Source organism: Buceros rhinoceros, unplaced genomic scaffold, assembly GCF_000710305.1.
Source record: "Buceros rhinoceros silvestris isolate BGI_N320 unplaced genomic scaffold, ASM71030v1 scaffold1342, whole genome shotgun sequence".
NCBI lineage: Eukaryota > Metazoa > Chordata > Aves > Bucerotiformes > Bucerotidae > Buceros > Buceros rhinoceros.
In genome coordinates, this window is record NW_010400451.1 from 109,721 (window position 1) to 131,286 (window position 21,566).

General features: G+C 42.5%; 1 protein-coding gene across 1 annotated transcript in view; it reads right to left on the bottom strand.

Annotated features, from left to right (window-relative positions):
• The window catches only part of LOC104489656 (protein unc-13 homolog B-like), a gene marked incomplete at its 3' end in the record, with an annotated part of 132,679 nt that overhangs the window by 107,463 nt on the left and 3,650 nt on the right, over positions 1 to 21,566 (bottom strand). Inside the window, exons 3-7 of the mRNA XM_010131841.1 lie at positions 21,190 to 21,289; positions 16,993 to 17,110; positions 15,869 to 15,992; positions 7,573 to 7,643; positions 4,463 to 4,520 (exon numbers count right to left, since the gene is read on the bottom strand). Of these exons, the coding sequence (XP_010130143.1) occupies positions 4,463 to 4,520; positions 7,573 to 7,643; positions 15,869 to 15,992; positions 16,993 to 17,110; positions 21,190 to 21,289 (471 nt within the window). The remainder of the gene's footprint in view (positions 1 to 4,462; positions 4,521 to 7,572; positions 7,644 to 15,868; positions 15,993 to 16,992; positions 17,111 to 21,189; positions 21,290 to 21,566) is intronic.

Here is a 21,566-nt window from a genome sequence, read left to right on the forward strand (position 1 = left end):
CTAGCAGCAGGGCTTGATAGCTCCAACCCCATGGTACATTAATGGCAGCATCAACAGCGCAGCACCCTCAAACCAAAAACAGTGTGGATGTCATCAGGGGTTGCTCTGGGGGTTGGGGGCAGGGAAGGCAGTCAACTGGCTTTTTAGCAAACAAAGCTCCTCATTGGAAAGCACTGTATTCTCATCATTAGAGTCACTTCCTGCAGAGGAACCTACAAGCAATCCTGATGCATCAGTGGAATTTGATCTCCTAAAAAGAGAACTAATGGGCATCAGGAATGAAACCTTTATAGTAATGGATGTGCGGATACTAACAGAATCTTGCCTCACACATTTTGCGAAATACGTTTCTTCAAATATTAGTGGGGAAGAAGAGTCAACACAACAAATTGTTCTGGCATCAAATGACACTCATTCCTGACATGTATGAAATGTTTTGCCAGCTATTAAGTAGTTAAATGGCTATAACTAATGAGTAGCATTTTTTTCCTACATGGATGTGTGTACACACACACACATTCCAGACAGCATTTACAGTTCCTCCTTACTCTCCTGAAGGAGATGTTGTCTTGCTTCTTTCTCCCTGATCTGCTGGCAGACTTAGCACAGGCTGGTTTGGGTTCTTTTTGCTGGTATAATAGCTTATCAGAAAAATTACTTCTTTCCTTGTTATACCAACTCACAATCCAAGCAGCAAAGTTACCCGCTTCTGAATAAAAAAAAAAAAACAAAAACAACAAAACCCACAACGAAGAAAAACAAAAAATAAAAATTAAACAAACAACAACAAAAAAAAAGTACAGCCCTGGCAGACAGGGATTTGCCAGAGCCAAAGACATGTCAGACAGCACTATGGTGCACTGTGGTCTGTCAGGGTCTTACTATGAAAAGAGCAATGCCTCAGACTCCAGGAAGTACAAGAAAAAAAAAATATGCAGAAAAAAGAGATAAGGCATTCTCAGAAAGATTATCAAAGGTAAGAGGACAGACATAACTGGTTGATTCAATGGCACTTGGGTTGCATTTTCTGAGAATCATGGTGAACAAACCTGCTTTTCTCCATATTTGTAAACTCCTGACAAGAGATGCAGGGCAGTATTTAAAGTATCTGCTCATTAGCTAAAATGCCAAATCTTTCTGCAGAGATACAGGATACTTTTCTCATGCCAGTTTGCACAGTATCTGCTCCAAGTCAGAACTGTGTTTAAAATGCTGATGGAGTGAATCACTTATGGATTATAACGGACTTCTACAATGCCAGAAGTGACCCTGAGTGTACAAGGAAGATAAATCTATACCTACCACAATAAATAACTTAGGGTTTATTGACTCAATAAATGACGAAGTAATGAAATAACTTTTTTTCAAGCTGTTTCATTTAAAGTGAATTTCCAGATAATAAAAGCTTGCTTTCTTTTCAATTTACATTCAATTTCAGGTTGTGGGTAAAAGCCAATATGGGGATGCTGCAGTTATCCAACAATGAGGTATCAGGAAATCAAGAATTACAATTACCTTTAATAGAAGTGCAAACAATACCAGATCCATGGGCACTATAGTGCTTTGTTTATTGCTTGGGATCACTGAAAGTTAAATCAATCAGAAGCATGTAATCTTTCTAGGGTAGGAGAAATATATAGGGAAACACAGAAGCTGGGAGGTAAAAATGAAATGGCTGAGTATGATGAAGGAAGAGGTGGGAAGTGCCAAAAGCAGTAGAGCTTACAAGAGACTGCATGTTCAAGAACAGATCCCCCTGCTTCATGTAACAATAGGTATGAAGCCCAAATCCCACATTACCTCAGAAATTGTGGGTCAGACTCTTTTAAGAGCAAGACAGCATCTGAAACTGTGAAAGTGAGCCTGAAAGCTCCATTATCTCTGGAAAAACTAGAGCCCCTAATCCATGCTGAGATTTCCCATGGCACCATGCCAAGGCAGCATGACTAGAGATTAAAACCCACCCTCAAAGATCAGATCAGATGTTGGCTTTCAGACACAGCCCAACTCTATTCTCCCACATCCCACTCCATCCTTCTCCCCACTTCTGCTGAGGGGAGAGTTGCATCCGTGTAGGAGGTGGGGAAACAATCCTGAGAGAATCGTTTGGGAAAGGGAAAATACAGCAACAGAAGTGTAATCTAATATTAACATGTAAGGACATCTATTTTCCTATTTAACGAACCTGGCCCTGCCTGCTGGAGCAGGATTTTCTGTAGCTGTAAAAAAGAAGCCAGAATTCTTCTGAGGGCTAAGCAGGACACCAGTGGCCCGTGCAGTTATACTGATATTTCTTGAAATGCACACTACATGAAGTGTTCTGCTGCACTTTGCTCTATAGTGCATCAGGTTTTAAGATAACTTTGTATTTTTTAGGATTTGGAGAGATATTCTCATGGGGCAAAAAAACTACTTATACTGAGGAAGTTTTTTGCTCCTTCTAGATAATAAGTCTGTTGTCCAGCTGATTGTGTCCTGCTCCCAGCTGTGATCTCATCTAGCACATCATGATGGTAAATTGAATGAGTCTTACAAATGTTTTTAAAGATCTTTTTATTACATCTAAAAATACATCTATCAATTATTTATCCACATGGTAAGAACACTCTGTACTCAGCAAGTTTTACGTTAGAGAAGGACGCCCACCCTGCTCCTATGGAAAAAGGTTGTGCGTCATATGCAAAGGTCTGGTCAGCTTTCAATAGACACACAACGCACACTTCTTCTGAGTTGAATTCCTGATTTCCAAAGAACTATGCACATTCAGGCAAGCTGACGCTTCTTATGCGCAGATTGATGCAAGCAGAGTTCATTAAATGTCTATTTTATATTTGTCCATATAAATAATCAGATATTCATAGATGTTGGATACTTGCAGTCAGTAGATAAGCAAAATTAAATGCAGTGCCACAAGCTTTATTGAATTACGAGAAAATTCTCTAAATATATTAACTACATACTGCCATGAAATATTTAACATCAATTCTAATGAATGTTTTAATACTATGAATGATTAATTTTATGCAATATTACTTGTTCGAACCAGGGGCCTTCAATTAATTACTGTAAAAGGTCATTTTCTAGGAAGATGCAGGCTGTTAACGGGGAATACAGTAAGGGCAGCTGCAGTTCTATTCTTTACTACGTTTAGCTGCAAGAGCTGAGTTGGTCCTCCAGGAAAAAGCAGGCTACAAGCACTTGAGGATGTAAAAGCATGATGCTGTGGGAGGAACAGCTCCTTTCTCTAGACACAAAAGCATTCCTCCTAATTCACTATACACCCCAATGCTCAGACCAGCTTCTCTCAAACAGAAGCAAAGTTCAGGGCAGACAGTCAGGTAGTGTACCCTTCTGGCTATTTAAAAACAACACATATCAAAAAAAAAAAAGTGCTTTATTCTTTACATACACTCTTTAAAAAAAAAAGGACTCATTGGGTGTTACCAAAGGTACCACTGCCAGGATACTTTCATACACCTTTGTACATGTTCCAGCTACACACCACATTCAGATTTCCTAGGCAATTGGTTAATGTTCACATTTTGTGGAAGATAGTTTTAAGATAACGTAACAAAGGTAAACGGTAATTAACATTTCTTAATGTTAACAGTTTTGTAGAGATCCCATAATCAGCCTAATGGATAAACAGCCTGCAAAGTGTAATATGCGCGTCTCATAGGATTAGTAGTAGAGGATAAAAGACTTGTTTAAATTATGAGACTTGAATTTTACTAAGGCTGTTGCCAAAAGCAGATAAAACATAAGAGACATCACTGAGCTTCCATCGATTGTACTTTAAAAGCAGTGTTTCAGAAATCTGATTTTGCAGACCATCAGACACAGTATGTCCTATGTTATTTTTCCATCTGTGTTTTCAGAAGCATAAGAAAAACAAGATGAGATAAGCAGGAATTAGTAAAAATATTATTCATCCATCTACACAGCACTGAAAACCAATATCAAAGAAATCAGGCATCAACTACACAAACTTCTAGTGCATTTTTAAAGGCTAGCAGCACTACCTGTCTCCATCTTTTTCTGTCATCTTGAAATTTCATTTAAAAGTCAAAAATAATATTCAATACACGAACTTTAAAGAGAACATAGCCTGACTTTGCTATAAGAAAAAAAAATCTGGCATTTTCTTACTTGGGTCAATAATAGAGGGGTCTGACAATCTAGGTGACTTCAAACACATTTGGTGTTCCTATCACACGCAAGGACACAAACAGGTTAAAGGCTCGATGCCTGATTTCACCTTGAGCATCAGAAGCTTTAGATCAACATTTTGAGTGGCACGGTTTTTCATAACTGACAAAAGTTACTGGCGTCACAGAGATTTAGGTAGTTCTAAGAATAAAATGCTGTTCAGATGTACCATTGTTTGATAACTAACCAGAGGAAGAAATAAAAGTACACACAGCGAGGAAAAAATATTGAGAAGAAATAATGTCTAACTTACAACACTGGGAGGCAGCACTGGGCAATGGTTTCTTCTGGACTTCCTCCTGAAAGGAATACTGAAGGAGGAAAAAAAAAAAAACCAAGATGGGACACAGAACGGTAAGAAAGCAAATGGTAACACTATGAAACAGCATTCAGCAAACAGCATGCCACAGAGAAGAGAAGACATCGCTGGTAGTACCCAGCATTAAATTCGCTCCTTAATAGCCATACTCAAATACACTCCCAGAAGTCTCCTCTTTTTTTCATGCCAAGCCCAGGTGTTAAATGTAAACATCTAGTTAAGGTGAAGTCTGCTTTACTACAAGCACAGGCCCTATTGCAAGACATCTGAAAGATCTGATTCTCCACAACATCACTGCCACAAGAAACTCAGAAACGACTATGTTTAGACACTCAAGCACGGTTTCAGCAGTTCAAAACTCTCGTGGGCTCACAACACTGCAGCAGTGAGATAATTAATGCACCCCTCAGGGCAGTAACACAGTGTTTGCCCAGCCAACACTTACAAATTCTCATGTGATCCACTGTACATCCAAAACAAAGAATTTTCATCTAATTTAATACTAAATTAAAGAACACAAGAGATATTTCAATTAGCCAGCTTTGACTTTTCAGAAAGCTGTTTGTTACGGCATCAAAGCACTCCCCAGGGGAACGCCAGTGGTTTTATTTTGTTATTCTCCTCTGTCTCGTACTTCATAGAGATATGAGAAAATTAGGACAATTGAGAGAAATAATGAGAACTAGGGAAAAAAAAGGTCTGACGACAAAGGAAGTGGCCACCTTAGCAACCTGGTGCTGCAATCTGTGCAAAACAGGGCCACCAGACACCCTCTCCCTGGATTTGGAAAGGATTAACCGCCAGTTCATTACACAGAAGGTGACAACCTGCAGACTTCCCCTGTGGCTATCCTTCAATCTGTGCTATTTAAAATGCAGGAGTGATCCTGAAAGGTGGCTAGTCTTATCATCAGCAAACTGCCAACTCACTGAGTTAATCAGGATTGTGAAAACAAGAAAACAAGAACTGCTGGATCTCACAGCACTGACTGGTTGACAACGTGGTGAAAGGAAGTCTGTTGATGAGCAACTTCGGCAGCACAGGACAGCAATGTGTTCTGAATTATCACACTCAGAGATCCTAAAATATGACAGTAGTTTGTTCTTTCTAAGGCAACAGCCCAAGCACTATCAGCAGTCCCAAAAAGAAAACTGAATGTTAAGTGTTTGAAGGAATAGAGGTTGGAAAGAATTTTTATGATGCCATGTAAACTCCAAACAAACTTGCTTCTTGAACACTGCTGTGCAACTTTAGCCTGTTCATCCACTGTCTCAAACGGAAATAGCTGAACTCAACACACAGAAAAGAAGGCAAAGGCACAAAGCTGTTCTGTATTTAATACCACTATGCAGACTAGGACTCTGCAGCCCGAAAGTCATGCAAGAAGCCAAGATCTGTAAAGCCAAGTGGCAGAGAGCAGATGAGTGAGGATCAGTCATTCAATTTCTCCACATAAATCTGACTCCAGCTAATTTCACAACACAATGTTTGTTTGCTCAGAACAAGTAAGGTATTTCTTCAGGCAATGCACAACTAAAGTGCTGAATCCTTTTGCTACAACCTATCTGACCCCATGCATTCAAAAGGCAACTGTCATCCATGGAAGAAAAATCCATCTGGTGTTGTTACTGCCTCTGGAAGTTCCTGAGCTACAAGTCACTGCAAATCAGGGGGATATGCAAGGAAGATAGGATCCTGCTCTGGGTCACTGTCAGACAGGCAGCAAGACGAACCTTCCATCACGCCCTGCACAGGTGTTCCTGCATTCTTACATTTTCTCACTGGCGACAGGGAACATCCATAACAAATTTGAGACCATTAGGTCACAAATACAGAGACTCGATTTTGTTACTAGTGTTTGTTAAAAGCACTTAGTGTGCAGATGGATGGTGCTCCAGGGAAAAGTGAGTCTCACAAAGCTCAGGGTATCTCCCAGCCAGTACCAGTTCACCGAGGCACTAGAGGGCACCTGCGCTTCACCGAAGTACCTGGCACAGGCTGCTGCTACAGTCCACAGGAGCAGAGGGCACTACAGCAGCCCCACTGACAGACCAAATTACAGACCGAGCTTTTCCTCATCTCCAAACGGCCCTCAATCTTTAAGGAAGGTACAAGACATTGTCCTCAAGCAGTTAGGTTTTATCTACCAAATATTGGTTTGTCCTCATTGAAAAGAAAACCATCCTTATTTTTCTTCATCTGCACAGCAAACTGAATGACTGACATCAGGAGCAGAAAGGAATAGATGAAGGATCCCAGAACAAAAACCTCCGAAAGTCACTGGCAGAATACTTTGCAAATTATCTTGCTATGGAAAGAGACCTATCAAGAGTTTAAGCAAGCACTGTCTTCCTCCTCAATGATGTTGGCATCAACAAGTAGTTTTTTTTTTTTTTTTAAATTTTAAACTTCTAGTAGAGGCATGAATACATCAAACCTTATTTTGCAAACAGTATGGACTGCGAAGAATTGTTTTAATCATGTAACAGCCTCTGAAAAAAATACAATTGTAACTTTTAATTTACAGCTGTTTAGCCAAAAACACATCAGGAAAAAAAAAAGAATCCAAAGCCATAACTAGCAGGTACTACAAGACTCAATATCAAATGAGCCATTAACAAGTGAATTAGTTCAATGCTAACAGCTCCAACAGTCCTCAGTTTCAAGAAAAGGTCAGCATCTTGCTTTGTCTTTTCCCCAGGAACAGCCAACTGCAAAAGAGTCCTTTTTTACTTGATTTCACAAATGGAGAGAACCTACCACAAAACTGACAAAATTGATGTCACTGCCTTCCGAGGTAAAGTGCAGATTACCTTTCCTTTGAGCATATGCACATCAGTGAAACAGTTCTCACTATCCAAGCACTTCCAACATGTAGGAACGCTAACAGTACACTTGACAAAACAGTTCTGTAGACAGTTTGTGGAAGACTTGTAAATGATGAACATTTAGTAGTTACCTTAATCACAGGGAGTTGATACAAAGAATAACAGCAAGTTATAAGACACTCAGGACTACGTTCAACTTTCATTATATATATTTACCTCATCGTCTCCCAGTGAATTTATTTGTTCTAACTTTCTGGTCCAGTATCTGGCCTCTTCTTCAGGGATATCTAGACCGAAAGAATAAATCACACCATCTTATTAGCCAGGCAAATTTGCATTTATCACCAGCAGTAACCCTGTCACAGGGAGAGTATTCCAAGAACACAACACAAAAGAAAACCACAGGTAATTTTGAAGTAACAGGACTATCTTTTGCTAGCATTCAGATGGAAAACAAGCATTGTAAACAGTAACACAGTTCAAGAGCTTACTTTGCTCTCTTGTTTAAAGCTGATTAACCAAACATACACTGCATAAAGGCCGGAAAGAGCAGGACAGACTGGTTCAGATTTAATTCAAGTATTAATTTTATGAAGAGCCATTTCACAATGACATTAATACACTTGCTTTACGCTTGATAACACGTAGCAAGATCAAGAGCCTCTTCTGGAGGCTTTTATACTCTCAGTAGAACGTGAGCTCCTTTTGAATAGCACATCTTTCTTACGTAGCTGGAGTAATGCAAATTAAGTACCAAAGAAGAAATAGTCTGTTTTTTGTCACTGCAGACAATAAGCCAAATCTTCTGAGGCAATGAACAGTGTTACTGGCTGTCATATTCACATGAAAGCACATTCCTATTTTTACACCACACCACAGCTTCATTGTGAAATGAATCACAACAACCCTTTTACCTTCTAGAAGATTTACCAAATTGATGACTGACAGCCAGTAGCAAGCGTTATCACCTTTATTTTGGTAACTATTTTCTATTTCACACTTCGAAGTAATACAGCGTCCTAACAGGTTGAAGGGATCACAGATTTCTGCCACTCAAAATTTCATCCCAAAATGCACCCCTGGAGGTGCCGATGAATTGCTTGTGGGGGGTGGGCCAGGCATGTAAAATCATTGGAAACATGGAAAAAAAAGTTTGGGGATTCATTTCTTTGTTTGTTTTAAGCCACTCAGCATCCCCCCAACTGTAATGACTTCTGAAATTTGGCTATTCGTGGCACAAAACTGCACCAATGAAGGAATTTCAGAGCTCAGACAGGAAGGAAGTAGAGGGACTGCTCCAGCTAGACACCCCCAACCCTGCAAACTGACAAATGAGGATGAATATAATACCAATTCAGCTCGTTTTCCCACCTCTTCTAGCCCTTCACATTCTCAGGTGCCTCATTAGGAGTCAAGAAGTTTAATAAGTTAGTTTTCCAGCAATGAACTGTACCCCAGGACACAGCCACAATGATGTGCTAAGCTATGCGATTGTTGGCAAGAATGGTGGCTGGGATGGTCTCCTGATGAAAAGGTGCTTCTACAAGTTACATCAGCAGGTGACCATTCCACTGAGACCTAAAAGGCTTTCAGAAACGGACCAAGAATTGCTTTCTTCTTATACTTAAAGAGCATAACTGCCCTACATGTGTCCTCTCTCAGCCACGCAAACCATCATCTCATGAAGCCAGTGACCCCATAACATCTGGAGATAATAGTGGCCAGTATACTAGAACAGGAATCACCTTCAACAAGAACAAGAAACATGCCAGATTTAGTGGAATTTGAAGTTTCAAAGGCAGCTATTTCCTTGGACTACAAATTAACATCTACACCTCTGTAACAGAAACACTACTGTATTTTTATGCAACTCATCTCACCCAGACAAGGGGGATAAAACAGATCCCACCTGAGAAGATCTTAGGGAACTGGAAAGTTAGCAGCTGGCTCTAGAAAACCTGTGTTAAGTAGAAAAAAAATAAAAAACCAACCTATTTATGTTTGCTGGAAGGGAGACCAAAATAATTTATTTTAACCATAACACACAGAGCTAGTTACTCTTTCTGATCTTCAATACATTGCTTTGTTGTTACATGCTATTAGAAAACAAGCTAAGAGAAACATGAGAGAGTCCTCCACAATTACAGGAGCTGTAGAAAAACATACAGGCTTTTGATCATCAGAGCTGTGGATCACAGCTGCACAGATTTATTAGACGAGGTATGAACAAACTAGGGATGGCATTCAAACGAAACATGGACAGAATTATCTAGAAAGAAAACACCAATTAACTGAAAAGCTATCAGAGATACAACCTGATGAGATTTAGGAGGACAAACTCCAACAAGGACCTGAAGCGATCTAAACATTAAAGCAGAGCCTATAGAATTTTGTCGTTGAAAGTCATTACTTACTTCAAAGATTAAGAAAAAACTCATCAACTGAAGAATAAGGCCAGAATCAAAAACAACTCAACTCTGGAGCCTGAAATCGAAACCAAAGAGATCTAGGAGGGGTGAAGCAATTAATTAGCAACTGCAGAAACTACAGCTGTCTTCGGGTGGGCTGCAAGGCTTTCCCGCAGACCATGGTTTAGCAGCATACCCGGGCATGAAGAAGCACCATATGTCTCTTGGATTTGTTGTTCTGACCCTGTATATGAAGTGCCCATTTCATGAACGGAGCTATCAGATTTTTAGTGCAGGATTGTTACTATTCTATTGAAACAGCTTCTTATGCAAGTCAGAGACGAAAAATCTGCTACTGTGTAGATACCGGCTACTTTAAAGATATTTGGATCTTAAGGCAACTCTTGACATCAATACTAATGGCACTACAGTTACTGCACAGCAAACCTTAAACATGAAGCATCTAGTCTACAAACTTCAGTCAAGTCTGCTCAGCAGAAAAAAGTGCCTAATGAGACCAAATTCTCAAATTTTTGAGGAAGCAGTTCAGAACTATTTTTTAGTTTCACCTTCCATTCGTGTCTTGCTTCAGTCAGTTGTTTTGTTGAAGCTGGTTCTTTGGAATGCAGAGAACGGGAAAACCCTGACTGCTTGCAAGCCCATGTCCACTGGTCAACTTCTACATCACTGCTCAGCTTTGATTACAAGTGCAAGCTACTCTGCTACATTAACTGCCGCTTGCAAGATGAAAAGCTGAACTAGCCCAAAGAGAGGCCATCTGATGCCACCTCAGGACTCTCTGCTGACATCACCCTCGGTAAACAAGAGAAGCAAGACCGTGTCAGTGAAACAAAACTGCTGAGCGAGAATAGAGAAGAGATGGGCAGGTATTTTCACCAGCTGTTGGGGCTTCTTAATTTGACACCAATACAGAAATGTTGCGAGCTGTACTGTCCTTGCTCCTACTGCCATCTTCAGCTGAAAGCTGAACCCCCTGTTTCTTGGGCTCCTGGTGTCAGGAAGCAGTGAGGGCTGGTTGCTCCCTACAGGAGGGGAGGCAAAGGAAATCCCCAGTCCCCCCCGTCGCAGGGGACTTGCCAGCCAGGACAAGCACCTGAGCACCTACAGCACCCGAGCAAAGTGAGCATGGCAAGCCTGGAGATCATGGCCACGTTCAACTAGAAGCCAAGATCAGCAGGCAGGACCATGGTGACAAGGCAGGTCTGAGGTCAAGCTGGAAAGACAATCCACAACCCTGGGGTCCATAACGAGGCATAGACATGGCTATGGCTGAGGTGAGGGATCAGTACCTCCCACAGCATCTCTCAGGAGTGAAGGGTCCAACACAGAGCTGAGTGGGACTCCTGGGCTCACAAATGAGAGGTGTGGGTGAAGGTCCTATAAGGCTGCTCGGAGCAATTAAGACTTCTCAGTGCACCCAGGCCCCTGACACCTGGATATACTGCACTTCCACAGAAGTGAGGACACAGCAGTACAGAGACTTACCAGACTGAGGAAGGAATTAGAGGAGAATCCATACAGACTACTTCACTCACAGTTAGATCCCCTAAATATGTACCTAAACATGACAGTATCCCAGCTCAGATCTCTAGCTTGGCAATAACCAGTTGCAGCCCTAAAGCTTTTCTTCGCCTCAGGCTTAGTGGTTCTTCCTCATCACCTTGTGCCACTTGAGTTTTTCCCAGGGTGCTAGTCCTGGGCTTGGGCATACCCCAGGTCAGTGCGAGTGAGACAGAGTGCTGGAAGTAAAAGTGATATTCCCTCCCTCTCCACTTTCCTACATGCCTTCACCTGGCTTCTTGTCTTGCCAGCCCCAGTTTCTTCCCTTTCCAGAGGTACAAGAATCTTTGCAAGTTCTCACTGAGGATCTCAGTTTCACAGACCTGAGCATTTCTCTTTCTGTACGGTTCCCAAGACAATAAAACAACAGAGCACATTTACCCCACCTGATGGCTGGATGCAGATCAGCATGCTCCGAGCCCAAGAGTGGTGAGAACATTAAAAGCATTTTGACTCCTATTATCTACTAGAATCAGCCTGGCACAGACCCAAACTGCTATAGTTTGTGAGCCAAAAGCACTTCTGAGCGCTCCATCCTGTGAGGGACGTGCACATAGCCAGTGCACTTCTGAAAAAGGGGGACAGAGTAAAATTGCTTTTAAAAAGCACAATTGTACACTTAGAAAGCAGCACCTTGGAAGGTCTGTGCCACCACACGTTCACTACATCAAGACTGTCTTCTCCCTACCAGCAAATTCTCTAAACTAAACAAGAAGAAAAGCTCTCACCCTTGCTTCATATGTCTGTCTTGTTTCTGAGAAGGAACAGGTATGTTCAGTGAAGAAAGCTGCTCCAGCCTGTCTTTGCTAACAACTAGTTCCTCCCATCAAGTAGGCAATTTACTGCCATTTTTAAAAGGCTGTTAAGCATAAAAATGCTTTGGACCTGAGGGGTTATTACCAGCTCTCACTAACACCTCACATTTCAAATGTTCATGCTTTACTGCACTTTCATAGGAGAGGATTTTTAGTCATTCTGTTTCTGTGAGATGGAGCATTTAAGAACACAGGGCTGGCAGAGAACATTAAATGACAGTCCAGTCCCCAGCACCACAGTCCATCACACAGAAAAGGGCCCACAGATCTGCTCTCTCTCCTTTACACCACAAGGTAATGTCACACTAACAACTCTACTGAGCACAAGACCCACATCCAGAATGTGCAACAGCACACATGGAGGATACATCAAGGCCTTTGCAAATGTTCTTTGTCCCATCAGAAATCTGGGCTTTAACGCAGTTTAACTCCTGGATTACCTCAGGAAAGGTTATTTTATACCACAAGGAGCACAGTCTACAACTCTCATCAGCCTCTGTTAGGAGGGACTGCTTCCCAACTCCAAGCCTGGCAAACACTTAGAACAATTTCACATTAGGGGGGAAAAAAAAAAAATTCTCAAAGTTACCTTCACCATGTACTACCACTAGCAGCATCAGCACATTCTGCATTTATTTCAGCTTTAGCTGTTGCCAGTCTCCAAAGTATCAGGAGATACCAAGAAGGAAGAATCCTGAACCTCTCAGGTGGAAGCAGAAGCAGCAAACTAATCTGGGATAAATATAGTGCAAACAACAAACCAGTTTCCAAACCTCTTTGCATATACAATCATGTTTTACATTAAGGACTTCAGCTTCTCTGACTTTCGATCTCATTTAGTCTATTTTACAACCCCTTAAAAACTTCAAGCTCCACCCACATACAGTGAAATACTTTAAATACAGACTGAATAGCCTGCGGTACTGCAGCCAGGTGCCTCGTGTAACCTAAATGAAACAGAGCAGCCAGAAGTGATAGAAAAAGCACAGAACACACTGCTTTTTACAGCTGCTAGCCCAGACGGCTGCATTTTACCAGACTTGGAAAGCAGCACAAGCTGTACACGTGCAGCCATATAGCTCCAGTTCTCGTGTATTACAATAGCGAGGAGATCTTCACCTGGGAAACAAGTCGTGCTACACAATGTTCCTAAGTGTCACTCCAAACATGCTGTTATTAAAACACTACCTCTACATCAACACAGCTGCTGACTTCAGAACTTCCACAGCAGATCAGTGATCCATTTAGTTCCCTGTGTAGGTTTAAAGCAGCAGTTCCCAGCTCACAGGACAACACAGTCTTAGCAGGTGGGGTATTAAGAGTCCCTGGGAAACTGGCCTGCAAATCTGTCGGGCAGGATGCAAAGGTAGCACTGTGAGCCAAGCCACCTCCACACATCCCTCCAAATCACAAGGCACTGCAAGGGCAGGGAGGTAGAACCTAATCCATATGGCAGCATCATATGGAGGTGATGGCAGGAGACGTTCAGTCCTGGGGCAAATGGAAGCACTGCTGGAGAAACTGCTATGGGCAGATGTCACCTTATAGAGGAATATCCCACATTCTTGGGGCCTATCACTTTTCAACCTGCTTCAGGACAGACTGAAAATGGAGAATATTCAGGAAAAACTGCAGCACTCTTCAAGTGAAGAACAGCACAGCCCTTCCAATGGATGATGCACCCATTTTTCCCCTCGACATTACATATGAAACAATGGACAGGCAGACAAGGTTTCACATTCTAAAGTACAAACCCTTCAATACAGCCAGCAGTGTGGAGCTCCTGTTATTTCAGTATTTGGCATAGAAAGCAAAGGAGTAAGTAATAGATGTGTTTTAAATGATCAATAGTGTTAAAAACAGAAGAGTCACTAAAAGCTTGTTATTTACCTAATGCTTTCAGTTTTCTGCATGAAATCCTGCTTTGCAGAATTGTATGTTCTACAGAACATCATCATTTTATAATACTAGATAAAAAAATCAAACGAACAAAAATGAATCCTGTGTTCTGAGTATAGTAGTGGGGAGAAAACACACAATTACCTGAATTTTTTCTATTTTTTAAATCCAGATGATCTAACACACAATGGTTTACAGTGAGTCTGTTCTCTATTCTTGAAAGAAAATAATCAAAATGTAATGTAGTCCAAAACAATAATTTCAGGAGAACACAAACTGTCTTTGGAATACTCTGAATACATAGGGAGTGACTAGAACTTCATTTTCTTTTAAAGCAGAGACACTTCACAAGCAACTACGTCAGATGAGGAGGCAGTGGCTACAAGCCTTGCTTTCAGCTACATCTGCTGTGTTCTCTCCCTCCCAGAAGCCTGAACAATTGCCCCAGATAACCAGTGTTTCACCTCACAAGGAAATCAAGTGAGTTGTTCCTCCTCTTAGACAACAAGTCATTTCAGTAATAAACTTCCTCCTGACAGGGTTACAGCAGCTGTGGATCACCAGGACGTTTTCATGAGGAAGAGAGATGGCTCCAGACCGACATTAGACAGCTTAGCTGTCAAGACAGCTGAGATGTCAGATACCTTTTTGCCTCTAAATGCTGGTCTGTAGTTAAAGAGCAGAGTCTATCACATCTATAAAACACTGCACTTCCCCCCGACCACACCATCCAGCAGACTGTGCAGTCAGAACAGTACACCGGGAGCACAAGACACAATTTGTATTGATTGCAGTGCTGTGGGGCCAGCACCCGCATCCTCCCTTGCGCCTGGAAGGGGTATGAGCCTAACGGGTGACCTGACTATTTTCCACAACAGATGGCCAGTCCTGCCAGTTGCTGGACAAATGCCAGTGGATGCACAAATGCTCCACCCGTGCTTAGAGCACAATACAAATTGCTCACACCGCCAGGGGCTTGGCACCAAAAAACAAGCAACAGGCAGAGAGGGAGAGATGAGCCTTGCAGTGACAGACAGCTTTGAAACACTTCGATGTCCAATGCAGAGAACAAACACCATGAGCCTCCAAAAACCTCACGGTGCCAACAGTCAGCCATGAGCTAGGAAGAGAAGCTATGCAAGCCTTCCAGCTAAAGCCTTACTTCTGGGGTTTATTTGCTTTGGTTTTTGGGGGGGTTGGGGTTTTTGTGGGGGAGGGGTTAAGTAAAATGATCATTAAAAAAAACCACATACAGCTTTGAGTTGGGTTTGCTCCGATGAGCTACTTTTCCACATTCTGTACTTTTCAAATACAAGTGACTGCCAGAAAGGCAGTTCTTGTAACACCAAGTTATTTATATACCCTGCTAATGACAATGTTCAGGAGCACTGAGCATTAATGTTTCACTAACTGAACTGCACAAATCTAGGAGGGTTTAAGTGCACCTACCACAGAACAGCTCTAACACTACGCTTAACCTCTTCTAGAGCCAAATTTGGCTAGATACAAAGAAGTGAATGTTCCCTCCTCGGGAACAAAATGTCTGACTGCACAATCCTGAAATAGTATTAATAGTTTCTTAAACTGCTGCTTGTCTAAACATTCCAGCACCTGGAGACCTTCAAATATTCCCTATTATTCTGATCTTGTTAGAAAGAAGTCAAACAAGAAATGAACACCAGCAATTTGATCTGCACTGAACTACTTTGACTGAACTGAGAATAAGCACACCTTGATCAAACTCAAGTTGCTCCCAAACGTTTTCTCTCTACTGTCAGCACCTCAAGTAAGTTAATGAAATGCACTCACCAAAAGGTAACTCAAATCTTGTGTCCAGCAAAATTTTATGAGGAGTTGGGTTTTTGGTTCCACAGATTTCATCATGTTTCATTACAACTTCTGCCTCCAGCGTTGACCACTCCCCAGGACCTTCCTGTGAATCACAAGCCACAAATGAAGTTTCAAGTCTGGTAGGTCCTTACGCAGTGACTCTCACACATAAGGCTCCAGGAAGAGCATTACAGTATTATCAAGGCTGCACCTCATTTTAACATCAAATGACATCCATTCAGCACATTCTGGCAGCTTTTCTTCCGAATCTCAAAGGTCTTGGTAAAGATGAGACAAGCAGCAAACACCTCCTAGCAGAACTACTGCCTTCTCAGTGGAACTGCAAAGGTAAGTCCTCAAGGGTAGGCAGCGAGGAGTCCCTGAACAGCCAGGGGAACCGAGCACCAGACAGACCTCGCAGTCTCACTGCTGGGCATTCCCACATTTTTGCTTTCATGGAAAATACAAGCTCTCTCTCCCTGCTCAAATTCAATAATCTTTTAAGTAACTGCCCTGAAATTTGAGTAAAAAACCCTCAAACATTACTTGTTTAGCTGCAGGAACCACCAAATTCTGTATATAGGGCAGACATTGCCACATGCCATCTTCCTACTTTTTTCAGTTCGTACGACCACCTCTAGACACTCTCCAACACTGCAACCAAAAGCTTTAAGATGATGATGTAGACACGCTCTGAGCCTACCTCAAAGGCCAGCTTGTCCTGTTACCAAGTCACGCTCTGTCTTTAGCAGGAACTCATAGAAAGTTGAGCATCAGACTACACAGTCAGTCCTTAAGACTTTAGACTCTTGTCAATTATATGCGTTCCTTAACAGATTAATCCCTATTCCTTGAGTCCACATGAGTGAAATGAGACCAAAGACACGTACTTAAGCTCAGTTTTAGTCTCTCTATTGGCAGCCTCCTACAAGAACAAAACCAACAATGTGATGCCAACAGCCCTCTTCCCTCACCCAGCCTTACTGACTGCAAGGGGAATTTCTGCTGAGGAGCATAGTCCTAAGGTGCACCAGGACCAATTTGTTAACGCATCAACTATCAACACTGGAGCTGTCAAAACAAAATTTCTGTGTCAGCTTAACCTCATCAGATTGGTGAATGGCCTTCAGAGCAATCCATACAGTCCCAACCAGGGTGTCCCAGATCAGTCCTTTGTTCCATACTTCAACAATTAGGCCCAGGTCCAGTCGACTGATCTCACTGCAAGAAAAGAACAGGCAGCAGAGGTGAGAAAAAAGCAGTGTACAATCTAATTCTGCTGTAGATTCTGCATTACCACCATGACTATAACAGTAAACTCTTCCCACACAGCCATGTCAAGCTACAGATTGCTTCTGGAAGCATGCGGTCGAGGCACTTCATGCTCAGAGGGAACACTAGTGATGATTTCTCACAGTTTAACACTAATTACACAAAGTTTGCAAACTAAAGCTCCAAAGCACATCATGCAGGGACTGTCGGGAGCTTGTCTCTGCAGCTATGAACACAGGAGGAAGAAGCGTATCTTGGGCCAAAACCTAGAGGCGAGTTGTTCTTTGTCATCAGAAACCCTGCTTCTAACACAGTGAGTGTCTACTTTACCTCGGCAGCACAGCAACACAAGCGTATTCTGGCAGGTCCAAACACACCAATACTTATCTACAAGTAGAGCTGCCACATGCCAACAGTAACAGCCGCAAAGCCAGTGTAGCAGCACCAGCAGCACTACCTATTGCTCGGGGCTGCATTGCACCAATTCTGCTCCAGCACTAGCTTACCAAAAAGAAGACCTGCCACATCCCAACAGTAACAGCCGCAAAGCCAGTGTAGCAGCACCAGCAGCACTACCTATTGCTCGGGGCTGCATTGCACCAATTCTGCTCCAGCACTAGCTTATTCCTCTACATGACACTGCAAGGCTTTGAGTGGCAAAAGAGCCACATGACCACCAAGCACCAAGTTCTTGGAAATACCTGTCTGAAGGTTTTTCTTCCCTCTCACTAAGAAAAGGATTAATCTCAAATTCATTCTTCCAAATGCATCACAGCACTCATGCCTTCCTCTCCTATGCTAGTGTATAGCACGTCTACTTAAGAACAGCGTAACAGCCTGAATGCTGGCAAAACCAGCAAAATAGAGAAGAATCCTGAGCTGTCTGCTGATACCCCACCGCCTCATGCTTATGAAGAAAGGCTATTGCTCCTGCTACTTTTGAGCTTGGGACTTCCCGTCAGTGCAACTCCGAATATCCAAAAGTAGGTGGTCCCTTGGACACACAGTGCCTGCTGTCCTTCTGTCCAACTGTATCCACATTAAGTTTATCAAGAGAATTTAAATGCATGGTGGTCGGTAATTTCTACAGACTGCCATCATCTCCAGAGAAAGAACAGCTGCAAATCCCAGTATCCATCTGAGTCTTGCCCCAGAGACTTCTCACAACTTTTAAAGAGAATATATACCTACAAGGTTCAAAACAAACCATACAGAAACAGCAAAGGACATTAATATCTATTTTAAACCCAAGAGCTTCTGTTCTTGCTTAAGACACAGGAATTGAGGTCAGGATTGTCCAGTACTTGGATGACTCAGCCTACACAGATCAAAATCAAACTATTATACAGGCGTACTATGAGTTTACTGCTAGCATCTTGAAATTGAGTCTCCAGATCCCTCAGTTTCGATATGGCTACTCAATACGGTCAAACTAACAGCTAGCCACCTGCACCCATCACCGCTCTGCCCTCCCACCGCTTGCCTCTTGGAGATCGTACGTATCTGATTGTACAGAATTTCAGTAACAACTGAAACAACTGATTTTCTGCTGGCTGGACTAGTGTGAGGCCAGAAAGAGAAGAGAAGGGAGAAATATTCTCAGACACACTGTAAAACCACATTCAGTGCTCCAAGATATACTGACAGAGCAAGACATTATCGTAAGACACCCAGTGGGAGTCTTACAGCATTCCATAGGACAGGTCGCCAGATAGAATAAAAGACAAAGATTTTCAGTAGAGCACCTTTGACTGGCTTTGAATCTCCCTTTCTCCACCTTCTGGTTAGATGCAGAACAGCTTCAAAGAACAAAAGAGCTGAGGTTGATATTTAGTGTCCCTCCCTTTCCACACGCACATAGAATTTAAATGAAAGACATTTCTAACAGCTTCAACACCGATTTAATCATCATGTTCTAAACATCAGTTTGCACTTTCACTCAAGAGGTGCTTGCTGCACTCAAGCTTGCTGCAAACACGCAGTCCTTTTAAAGCTGCTTCAAAATTAGAAGATGACCCCAAAGAATACATTAAAGTACTTTACTGGTCTGGTAAATAAGCAAATCTCAAGAAACCCCAGGGCCCCAAATTCTAAAGTGTAATGTCTCTCAAGGAGTTTGGAAGAAAAACCAACAAACACAGATAGAAAGCCTTTTCTTGGTTGTAGTCTACTCTTCTACTATGCTTCATAAAATAGGTAAACACAAACACAGATGATAAAAGCATTCCTCCCTCAGGGAAAAACCACTGCGTTCAAAAGCCTTTTCCAACTCCAGAAAGAAAAAGAGCAAAACAGTGAATAGTAGTATTGGAATACCAGTGTTACTCCTCCTGGGACACCTTAATGTACACAAGACCATGCAAAACACGTTCGCTGCCACATATATTTTTGTTGTGAAGAAACATCAGAACAACTGCTGTTGCCTGGCTAACGCAGGGACAATAATGGCGAAGTAGCTCAGCTAATATTCTCCTTTCATATCCCCTAGCAACTAATTACAGAGCAGCACAGTGACCTACAGCATGCTACCTAAGCTCCGAACTGATACTGGAGAGCAGTTCCAGGAGCTGTTTAAAGGAGGAGCAGCAACTCTGAAAGCCATCACCCAACACAACTATGCGCCATCCTCAAATCATTGGTGAGCAGCCTCCTCTAGAGCTATCCATGTTTGAAGCTAGTTCCTGTATTCAGGAGGAGCACAAATCACAGGAAGAATGAGTTAGTAGTTTGAGTATTGACCTGCGATTTGGCAGACAGGCATAATTCACTGCCCCAACCTTACCCCAGTACCGAGTGGTTTAAGTCAATGATAGCCACAGCCTCTGTCCAACCCGGAACTGCAGAGCTGAGAAGATGGTGACATCCAGGAGTACATGTGCACCACCACGTGCCAAAGGATAGGCTCCAGACACTCTGTGGAAGCACACACATCATATGCTGGTCTAAAAGCAGAGTCCCACCGAACAAGGGAGATGGGAGCAAGCTATGATGGCAACACTGTACTGACCCAGGTGACTCCTCAATCAGAGGCAAAAGCTTCCCACTTTGGGCAGAGGAGAACCAACTTCCGCTGGACTGGGAAACATAATCACAAAATCCCACGTGGGTCTCTTGCTACAGACACTCTCAGACCCACTCAAAAGCAGCAGCACTCCACAAGATGAAAACAACATCATTCACCCTGCAATAGAGGTGTCCATGCCAAGTTCCAAGCAAAGCATTTGGAGTAGAGGATTTAGTAAATGTAGTTCTCTTTGTCTTATAAAGCTACAGGAACAGGAGTAGATGCAATGTATCAGTAAGTCATTCATCCACCAGCAGGAAAAAATCACCATTCTAAAACGTACTGGGAAATCCCTGGCTACATATCAGGACTACGAGGACCAGAGCAAATCAGAAACACCAGAAACCTTGGGAGAGCTGAAACTGGTTCTGCTGCTCATGGCAGGGACTAGCGACCCCTCAAGCTGCAGTGGTGGAGCTAGAAAACATTCACAGGCACAAGGCCGATGGCAGAAAATGTCAACACACAAGAACAGCTTCCACACTGAAGTAACCAGGATCACCATTATCATGGCCCTGAGTGCATTAACAACAGTCTTTACTTGCCCTAACCAGCCTTACCAGTGGTCTTCACCCACATGCTCTTCCTACAGCCCAGGAGTTCCATTTAAGCTCTGCTATGGGCCTTCAGTCCTTGCCTAAGCTATGTTGTATGTGTCAGTGCCAGCTGGCCCTCGCTACACCCTGACACACAGGTCTAAGAACAGGCAACTCTGTACTGTTACAGGACACAGCCTACCGCAGCCAGTGCATGGCACTGGCAGAGACAATCTCCCTACACACGTCTTCAGCACAGGTCAGTGTGAACAACAGAAAAGCAAGTTACTTTGGTTGTCACTAGGCTTGTGTGTTTTACCTACTTTAGTACTCCAATTTATACAACACAATAGCAGCACCATATGAATGTCAGTGCCGTGGAAGTACTCCACCACAAGCACCTCATCGCAGTGCAACACCATACTTACAACATAAAGTCCTGTTCCCAGCAGGGTTGGTCACCGCGTACGGCTACTGTCGTGCTCTTCACATTTTGCACTTTCAGAGTCACATATGTATTGAATTTATCTGGGCAACGAGAGGCAAAAAGTTATCTTCTTCAGTATACCCTTCCATCACATAAGCACAACATTTCAAGGTTTTCAGTCCATACATTCAGTACACACATACATCGCGGGGGACTCAAAATTAAAAGCCCATATGGGAAGACATCACTGGGTTAAGCAGCCGAGCTTTCAAGATGTTTCTCATCTGCCATCAGGCTTTCAATCCCAGTTTCTTAGAAATTCATGCACAAACAAAACCAGGCGACTAAGCACTTACAGTAATCCAGGGACAAAGAAAG